Source organism: Frankliniella occidentalis, unplaced genomic scaffold (genome assembly GCF_000697945.3).
Source record: "Frankliniella occidentalis isolate FOCC.00 unplaced genomic scaffold, Focc_3.1 Scaffold25, whole genome shotgun sequence".
NCBI classification, from domain to species: domain Eukaryota; kingdom Metazoa; phylum Arthropoda; class Insecta; order Thysanoptera; family Thripidae; genus Frankliniella; species Frankliniella occidentalis.
This window is the reverse complement of record NW_026267155.1, coordinates 2,148,410-2,158,099: the sequence shown is the minus strand read 5'-3', so window position 1 is coordinate 2,158,099 and position 9,690 is coordinate 2,148,410. Positions and strand designations below refer to the sequence as shown.

The window sequence follows — 9,690 nt, the reverse complement described above, 5'->3', positions numbered from 1 at the left end:
TTTTTTTTCTCGCTGCGCCGTGGCCCTCTGGCGGTGAGCGGTCGCAGCTGGGCGACGGCTTTCGCGGCAGATTCAATTAACTACGACGGAGAAGTGTTTTTCGGGAGGGCGGGGGCCTCGGGAACTTCCCTGTCGCTCCGGCCGCGCGGGGCACAAACAGTGGCGCCCCCGCGTTGTGTTCAGTTTGCAATAGGAAAAAGGGGAGATTTTTTCGCCGAACAATAAGCGTTTGCTTTGGGAAATCTTTGGCAGTATTTTTCACTACTGTTTCCTCGGCGAAATCCCACAATTTTTAGACAGTCCCGCAATGGTCCCCAAGACTGCCTTTACCAGAATGAAAAAAAACCTTCTCCTCCGCCTTTTTTTTATTTTCTAACATTGTAGGTACCACATAACAACATACCAGTTGACATGTCCGCAAGTTGTCCTCAAGCAGTCTGTCCTCAGTCCGCGCAGCTGTCCGTTCGGCCCAGTCGTGGCCGTGACTTTGAGTATTACGAGTCATTGTCAGAAAACATAAAATCAATAGCTTCATAAACAACTATTGTTCGTGCCGCGCTTATCTGAAACGTGGGTCGTAAACAGTACTGCTTCAGGCCTATATAAGAGTCCTAAGGGTCGGCATGAGTAGTGCTATCTGCACACAACACGAAGCAAGCATGAAGATTTTACCTTACCTGATCCTCCTGGCGTTGATCGCCGTGGTAAGCACATCAGAGACGGGGAACCCCTAGGTCCCGGGGGTAAATAGCCAACTGTCGGTAAATTGGAACCAAGCGTGCCCTCTTCTAGGGAAGGTAGGGTGTTAGGGTGCTAAAGTAAACTTTGATGCCTTTTAGAAACGCATCAACACGCCCCCAAAACATAATCCATCTTTGGGGTGTTTGAGTGCATTCAAAGCGATTGAAAGTGCGTGCTAATTTTAGTCCTTCTTCAAATGTATTGAAAGGAAAGGTGGCCTCTTGGTTCTCTAAAAAGTCAAGTCAAGTTGTAAAAAGTTGCGCATTGCGCCCGCTTTGTTTCTCTTTCAAATCGAATCAAACTTGTCCACGTCACAACAGGCGGTGTCTGCGTTGCCCGAGCCGGAGGGCGGCGAGGCTGGCCTGATGCAGCGGCTGAAGCGTTCACCCGTCAAGCCTACCCGCCCCAAGAAGAACGAGGGGCCCAAGTACAAGATCCCTCAAGGACCCATGTCGCTGCCGACCTTCAAGAAGGTGCCCGGCTCGAAGGGAGGCATACCGAACTACCAGGGCGGCGGCAAGTAGAGGAAATAAAGAAAAGGAAAGGAGGCAACAAGTGTGCTTGAAAACTACCCCTCGAACTAAACGCCTCCCCGCTCGCTCTGTCGGAAGAGCGCGAACTAGTCATATTTTGAACACATCTTCCGCGAGTCACTTGCTTCGCTGTGTACTGAATGTGTGGCTCTAGAGCCTTTTAAGGCTGTTAAATCTGCCTAGGGGATTTTTAACACTTTCAGAGCCTTTGTAAAGGCAAGGCGCAGCATTCTAAATGTCAACACAAACACATGCAATGAAAAGGTGTTAACTCACACCCATCTTCCTTCAATGCACTCGACTCGACGGTATACAGGGTCGGGCAGCTTACAGGTAAGGTGAGCCATCCTCGCTTTCAGAGCCGTTAGCAGGAGCCGACCGCCACCGATTCAAACTGACGGCGGGAACCTTCAACATGCCCCGCTAGGTAGACCCCCTGTATGCCGGCGCGAGGCCGTGGCGTCCGGTCCGACAAGGACGCTGCCGCCCTCTGCCGTCGGCGGTGCAGAGGCCCCTGCGGCCTCCACGCGCGCGGGGGGTAGCGCCGCCGACGCGCCCAGCCGCCAGGGGACGCCTGTTGTCCCAGTAGTGTCGCCAACTAGGTGGGCAGAGAATTCCCACGAATAAACTTGTACAGAGCGCGCTAGATCTGCGCCTGCCTACCAGGCAACATGTGCATGCGCTCGGCGGGGATGGGTCGCATAGTCGGCAGGAGCAGATCCAGGTTCCAGACCAGAATCGTGTGAATTGTTTGCCCGCCTCGTTGGTAGCACTGTTCACAGGTGGGCGGAGTGGTGGCGGGCGCGGGCGTAGCTCGATAATACAGTATTCGTACGGCGCACAACAGCCACCATCGTAGGCCACAGGCCCTGCAGCGCTAGAGCACTTCCAGCTAAAGAGCCGCCGCCAACAACAACAGGTTTTGTGTGCGTCGGAGACGCGGTTTAGGCGCAGCGGTGAGGCAAAGTGAGCAGTCACCGGTAAGTAAGTGCAGTTTCAGTACTGCGCAGTATAGTGCAGAATGTGACGACGGTGGGTGTCACTTCTTGTTACTGCACGTCTGCGCGCATGGAGTGCGTCGCCTTATGTTGTCTCATTCGGTGAGCCGTCGCGCGCGTCTGGCGTTGTGATGTGGGTATGTTCAGTGGCGGGGGCCTCGTCTGCTGTGCTTTTGTAAGGTTAGGTCGTGTGGCGGACCAACCTCCGGCGCGATGCAGAGAGGGGGAGACTAAGCCTGCGTATGGAGATGGCGCAGCCATCGAGCCGGCCGCCTCGGACGGTGACCGCGACGAGCGAGACGTCCGTGGACGGACTCGGCCAACATGGGGTAAATACTGATCGATGCCGATAATAGCAGCTGGAGAAGATAGGCACGGCGCAGCCGTTCATGGGCTCGGTGGGACGCCTCAGTTAGTGAGGCCCTGTTACACTCATATTTCTTGGCGGGACTACGACGTTGGTTTTCTCCTTCTCGTCTCCCTCCAATCGTACGGCAGCGGGCGGAAGGGTGGGGTATACTCCGGAAGCAGCACCGTGCGATGCACTGGGACTGCAACGTCAGGGACGCGGGCCCAACTGAAGGGTGGGGTCCATATATTGTGAGGCCCTAAAAGTCTTACGACGGTCATTGGAAGTCCAAATACGTAGACCCCATGAACCACGGGTTTGCAAATATCATGGAAATGATCATCCTAATCCTTTTGAGACTCCTATTATGTCATTCTACCCCCTCCCTCTTCCCTCTTTGCTGACCTCTGACCTTCCTGACGGTGCTTGCAGGCGGAGACATGCCCGCTGTGCGAGCTTCCCGATGTGCCCTTCCTGCACATCTTCTCTTACCTGCGGAACGAGGACGGCGAGAGCCTCTTCGCCGTCGCACAGGCCTGCCCGCGGGTGTCTGCGTTTCCGTCCTTGTGGGACGGGAAAAAAGTCAACCTGGGCACTTCGCCGCGTTACTTCAAGACCTCGTACGGAAATTTCGTGGCTGCAAAGTGTACTTCTATAGACCGCAGGGAGGCGGTGCCGAGACGATGTGCCATTTCTCAGGGGTCTCTCCATCTCCATCTGATTTCAGCATCGAAAACCTCCTGAAAGCACTCCGGGCTGCTAGGCGCGTCTCCTTTTTTCTGTCCGAGTCGATGTGGTCGATGTCGAATATCGAGCAGGAGCGGGAGGACGAGCGCAGCCGGGGAGGAGAGGAACTATCCAAAGACACTCATTGTTACCCTCTGGCTCACGTAGACGAGGTCATACAAGCTCGAAGCTTAGCCCTGCTACGAGTTGCGCCACCCGTTGACACGTTGGTGTTGAGTAATTTGTGTCAAGAGAGTACTAGTATCCTTAGAACCTATACTTATTTTGAGACATACGCGGAGTTCAGAAGCTACAGGTGAGTACCCGACCCCGACGGTACCCGTCACCCGCCTTCCGCCTCGCGAGCGCCAGTGAACGATTGCACTGACTGCTACAGTTCTTCTGGCTTCCTCCGGCTGTTCTTTAACCACCCGATGGACATCGCCAGCCTCATTGAAAAGATCGGTCCAACGCTGAAGCACCTCAAAAGTACAGTGGCCGTGCCCTTAGCCTCTCTGGACCACGCTCAGAACTTAGAGACTCTGGATCTGAATGTAGCTTCGATACGCGTGGAAGCTTGGCCGCAGGTAAGTGATGACACGCCCACGCCCCCACCCCTCGCCCCAGTCTTGCCTATAGTGTATTTCGACTAGCGGAGGAAGAAAAATAGCATGTAGAAGGTAGAACATAAACGTTCCCGATTGGTCGAGAACGTCCCGCCTTTACGTCAGCCTGGTACACCCAGAAGACCGTTTAGTCCAGAGAACCAAATTCAAAACCGACGAAATTTTAGCTCTAGGGACCAAAATTTATCCGTGGCGAAGAAATAATTTAGTCTACATGACTTAATTTGATTGGTGCGACTATATTTAGTTAAAAATGGGGTTACTAAATTTTAGTCGGTTTTAGGAACTAAATTTTGTTTCTCACAACCCTGATTTAGTTGTATCTACTAAATGGTTCTCTGGGTGTAGTGGGAGTAGAGGCTTGACTAATCAGGAACCTTTATGTTCTACCCGCTATTCTTCTTCCTCCGTCAGCCGAAATACACTATAACCAGCTTGCTCGCAGTCGCTTCGCTTTCCCTGCCTAGGCTGCACACCGTGCGACTAGGCTACGACACGGACACGGCCTCTCTCGACCTCGATGAGGCCCTCCACTCTGCCGAGCTGCTGCTGCTGGCCCTGTTCGCACACTGGTGGGTAGCAGGCTCCTCTCTCCCCCTCTCTCCCCCCTTCCCCCGCCGTTGTCAACACCCCCTTGCTGTGTGCAGCGACCAGGTGCGCTGCGTGGCGCTGTGCTCGCCCGACGTGATGCCGCTCCTGGACGCCTGTCCAGCTGACCTCCAGCGGTTATCTATCTGCTGGCCAGCCCCGGGCTTGGCCGCGAGACTCGGGCGCATGCAGGGCCTGAAGGACCTCACTATCAAACTGGACGATGATGAGGATGATGAGGTACGCGCCGTGACCTGGTTGACCTGCGACCCGTCGCTCTCCCTCTGCCCAGCACTGACTGTGTCCTGCCTTTCCGCAGTTGGAGTCCCTGCTGCGGGCGTGCTCCGGGCCGCTGGAGCGCCTCGAGCTAGTCGGGATGTGCCGAGGCGAGACCGTGCGCGCCGTCCGGGCGGCTGGGCTCACCAGCCTCACCAGCCTCGTTCTTAGTAGCTGGGACCCCCCAGACCTGCGTCACGTCGCGCTGGCCCTCTCCGGTCTGCCCAGGCTGCGCCTTCTCGACCTGGAGAACTTCTCGCTCTCACCCGAGGTGGTGCGGGATGTCGTCCTCGCCGCCATCGCCACCCTCGAGCTCCTCATCATAGACGACACCCGAGAGCCGGAGCTGGTGACGGCAGTCAAGGAGCTGGTGACGGTAGTCAAGGAGCTCCACGTCGGGCTGCGGCTGTTTGTCCGCGACAACGCATACACGCTGTTCTTCCGGCACTCCGCCGCCGAGTCCGAGTGCGCGCTGTGCGCCGAGTTCGCCGCAACTGTGGGCTCCAAAGGAGACGAGCGCTCTGCGCGAATCGAGAAATGTGACGTGGCCGAGTAGGCTCCTTGTAACCCAGAAAGAAATAAGTGCTTCAAATGTTTATTGTTTTTACCGAATAAAGTTAATTTGAGAACATTCATAATTTTCATGACAATTTTCTCTTCTTTGAAATGTAAAATTTTCGGGCTGTATTTGTTTCTTGAAGGAATATTTTAAAGTTTTTTGCACATTTGTCGCCAGTCTAGTCGCCGTGCTGGGCGTAAGCGTTCAGCTCGACGTCGTCGCGGTCAGTCTCCTTCTTGGTCGGGAGCCTGCTCTCGGCGGCGGGCGGCGGCCCCACCCGGCACAGCGCGGTAAGTCCCCTATCGCTCCCCAGCGGGCAGCAGACGACCGAGGCGCGCCAGCGCACCAGCACGCACACGCTGACGCACACGCACACCCACGCGAGCAAGAGCACGACCCCAGAGTCCCACAGCACGTACACGGCGGGCGCGGCGGCCGCGGCGGGCTGGTCGGCGCGCTGGTCCTGCTTCGCGGTGGTGACGCCGGGCGCGGGCCCCGGGGGAGGGGCCTTGGTGCTACTTGTCGAGGTGCTACCTGTCGTAGGCACTGTGCTGCTACTCGTCGCAGGTGGTGTGATTCTACTTGTAGGCGCGGTCGTGGTATTCGTCCAGCTGGCCGCCGCGTGTTGGATGCAGCTGCACGAACACTTCACGTGGTCCATGTGGCACAGTTCCACACAGAACTGATCGGAACATTGAGTGCTACATGTGTCCCTCTTACGATCTGTGCACTCCCTCTCGTGGATGCACGTGTCGAACAGGTCGCGCGAGTCCTTGTCCAGCCCGCCCGTCGGCAGCCGCGCGCAGCCGCACGCGCAGTTCCAGCTGCACATTTGCCTGCACTTGCTCCAGGAGGAGCCTTCGCCGCACTCGCTGCAGTTCCCCCAGTACGGCGGGGCGCACTGCAACACGGGGAGGGTGAGTCAGTGTCAGTGACACCCTAAAAGGCGTGTTCTTGAGTGAAGTAAAATGTGCTCGGCTGAACCGAGAGCATTGCCTCGTCCCAATGCAAATTGCATTGGTGCAAATGAAAATTGCAAAATGCAAATGCTCTTGTGCGTGAGAAATCAGGGGTCGAGAACATGCTTTTCTGGCGAAGGGCGCCCCCCTCAGGCCCACAGACTCACCTTCCGTTCTTCGTGACATGGATTCCACTCGGAGAACTCCACAGCGTAGCGGCGGTGGCGGCCGGCGGCGGCCTCCTGCGGGGCGCACGGCCCGGGGTGGTCGGCGGCGAGTCCTGGGGGCAACACGAGTCATTGTACAGCGGGCCTCGCACTGGAGCTGCAGGCCGAAGGCGGGGACTCACCGGGCAGGCCGGCGCACCGCAGCTCGCACTCGCTGGCGTAGGTGCGGCCGTCAGTGCCGCACACGGGGGAGTCCTTGGAGGAGGGCGGGCAGGGGCAGAGCGCGGCCAGGGCGACCGGCAGCAGCAGCAGCAGCATCGCGTAGCTGGACGACATCTGGAGCAGGGGCACAGTGTGTTGCCCGGGCGCGAGGCGCTGCACCCCGACTACCCCCTGGAGCACGTCCGCGGGCCGCAGCAGCCGCAGCGGGGACTGCTTTGGTGTCGCTTCGTTCGACCGGCCACGCCACACACGACTGACGGCTCGCCCCGCCCCCGCCGTCCTCTGCGGACCGCTACATATGTTGCAGCCCAGCGGGGAGATAAGGTCCTCGACCTCTCCAGCCGCCACGGCCATTCCCCTCGCAACACCCGCGAGATAATACTGCGCCACATAAGTTTGTTATGTGACAGCAAATTTTGCGCTTTTTGGGGCATTTACGACAACTTTAGATCAGGAATAAGCATACCGGGTGTCCGTAAGAATACGCGGTAGTTCGATGGGTTGCCTACGCACTAGCGTGCAGGCGCGGAGGGCGAGGGGGGAGCGGTGGAGGTGCGCACCATCCAGCGAATTCCGAACAGACTATAGAGGCGCCGTTTGGGACCAAACTTTTTTTCAATAATGTGAAAAAGGGGAGTACCCACCCCGCTTTTACACGGGGCCCCGCGTGCTTAACTTCGGAGTTCGGATGGGATCCGGTGTGTCCACGCCAGCAGCCAGACTGTCAGATCCGACCAACTGTTGACTAGGGTTGTCGCCTAACCGCTTAAACAGGAACGACGGGTACCCAATTTGTTTTGCGGAGACTATCGTACGGTTGGTTAAACCGAACTGACCCCCTACCGCTTAGGTCATGGGACGCTGTTTTCGGAGCCAGTTTCACAGGGCTTATGTACCGACGAGCGACCACCGCTCGCCGCATGATCCGCCGACCTCCTGGCAACCCGCTTTTTCGCTGCCAGTGAGGACCGAACCAAGTGCCGACACTCGTCACCCCGGGTAGCGGATATCATAACCACTACACCTTAGGCCATCCCACGAAAGAGCTCGGTTGGAATCACGGGTTTGAATTCCACTCCGAATTCTTAACCTTGGAAAAATTTGGAACTCAGCGAAGATTCGAACCCCGCTCCTGCGGCTCAGGAAGCAATCGCTCTACCGGCACGGCTACGACGGCACGATGCTAGAGACATGCGGACACGCGCTGCAGAATGAAAACCGGTAACATGGGTTCGCCAGCCGACGAGAAAAAAAAACGGGAGTGGTATTAGAACCTCTGACCACTATCTCAGGCCGTGGCGCAGCGATGATCCCAACATCGCCACGCTGCTGGTGTGATACACAACGGTGGACAGGCGAACCCATGTAACCGGTTTTCGTTCTTGCCTTACGACTGACTGCGGCGCTCGCACCATGGTTCCCTGTCCGCATATCCCCAGCATCGTAACTCACTTAAAATGGCCCGGCGGCGTGAAATTTCGACGGAGAGATTGAAAGAGGATGCTGTCGGACCAATCCCAACTATACAGGGTGGTCCACAGACCCCTTCCTTTATTTTGCTTATACTGTACCGCATGCATGCGTGCGGGCGGGCTTGCCTACTGTCGCTTACCATGGGCGCCTTATGGCCGCGTGCGAGTATGCAACCCGTCCGCACGCCTGCATCCGGTACAGTATAAGCAAAATAAAGGAAGGGGTCTGTGGACCACCCTGTAGAACATTCTTTTCCGGAAGTAGTTATCTCTGTTTCCGGGTAATATGAAATCCGAAGCCTTCAGGGTGTAAGCAGAAGGCAAGGGTCTGCTCTGCAACATAATCCCCGGATGCATCTGAACTAACACAATGGGGCCCGGGGCCCCCCAAACCTAAGGGACAGTTGTGTACTGATTGCCTACCCTCCTGGCGCCCTCCGCCACAACTCGCCGCAAGGGTCTCCGTCGCAGTACGAACGGTTCCGAATGACAACGCCTGCGGCGCATCGGGTAGGCCTTCCCGCCAAGTGTCTGTGTGCAGATAGTGGCCTACCCTCCCTTAGCCCCTGCTAGCCCCCTGACGCACATACCCTGCAACGAGACTACTACGGGGAACAGGCAGGCAACACGTGTTGTTTCAGTAGGCTTGTGGTTGTTTCTGACTTCGCGGAGGTAAGAAACTGCTGTTGTTATTTTGTTGTCATTGCAAATTATAGATTTGTCAATATAGTGTCATAGAGACACCTCTATCTATGCGTAGACGCGGAAGAACGCCAACGTGATAAGTCTCATCCTCAAACTTATCTACATAACCTCATTTTGAATTTATGACCTTGTGCCACATTTTTTTTGACGTTTCTCTAAGGCATGATTAAATGGATGTCTAAAATTTCTTCTGTTCCACTTTTATCGGGCTGTTGGCTTTTGGTGTCTAGCCAAAGATGTTGAATCTGATGAACAGGAAGGGTATGAAATGTCAAGGGGGAAAAGACAGGCGTTACAAAATTGCAGAAGTAGCATACATAATATCATAAACAAGTAAGCCTGCACTAATCTAAAGAGAATGAAAACCCTCAAAAAAGAGTGCTCAAAATGATACCATTAAATAACCTGAAAAAATAGTTCATTGCTTTAATTAAGACCAGCGTCTTTGCTCTACAATCGTACTACTATCATGTCTGTAGGTGTTATGTGTTTCTAGATGAAAGTGCAAACAGTTCATAAAGGGTGTTACGCACTGAGATCAATACTCGTTCTTCCTACCACCAAGAAGGCGAAGTGGGCTGGTAAAGAACGAGTAATGAAAGCCTCAAATGGCCTCAAATGAAAAATTGATCGATATTTTTCATAAAGTTGGTGCAGTGAATGTAACTAAGGCCATTGAGAGGAATTGTAGCCCCCCGCTCCTCATTCCCGTCACTCTCACAGCTCTAATTTATGACTCTCCTCCTGCGGGTACAAAGCAAAATAATAT

The 9,690-nt window shown here is 55.4% G+C and overlaps 3 protein-coding genes across 4 annotated transcripts in view; 2 read left to right on the top strand and 1 right to left on the bottom strand.

Annotated features, from left to right (window-relative positions):
- The window catches only part of LOC113213173 (LHFPL tetraspan subfamily member 6 protein-like), a gene marked incomplete at its 5' end in the record, with an annotated part of 44,751 nt that overhangs the window by 25,978 nt on the left and 9,083 nt on the right, over positions 1-9,690 (top strand).
- On the top strand, positions 1,922-5,475 carry LOC113213176 (uncharacterized). 2 transcript variants are annotated; one of them, XM_026432161.2, is made up of 8 exons: positions 1,922-2,254; positions 2,458-2,601; positions 3,054-3,241; positions 3,349-3,663; positions 3,745-3,934; positions 4,388-4,545; positions 4,621-4,801; positions 4,881-5,475. In XM_026432161.2, exons 2-8 carry the CDS (start codon positions 2,515-2,517, stop codon positions 5,391-5,393), a joined length of 1,632 nt encoding a protein of 543 aa, XP_026287946.1. In that variant the 5' UTR covers positions 1,922-2,254; positions 2,458-2,514; the 3' UTR covers positions 5,394-5,475. The 2 variants fall into 2 exon arrangements, with proteins under 2 accessions (XP_026287946.1, XP_026287945.1); XM_026432160.2 differs by having other exon boundaries at positions 2,453-2,601.
- LOC113213178 (uncharacterized) lies at positions 5,417-7,016 on the bottom strand. Its single transcript, XM_026432162.2, has 3 exons — positions 6,705-7,016; positions 6,523-6,635; positions 5,417-6,297 (listed from the first exon to the last, which is right to left on the bottom strand). The coding sequence occupies exons 1-3, from the start codon at positions 6,856-6,858 to the stop codon at positions 5,575-5,577; spliced, it is 990 nt and encodes a 329-aa protein (XP_026287947.2). The 5' UTR covers positions 6,859-7,016; the 3' UTR covers positions 5,417-5,574.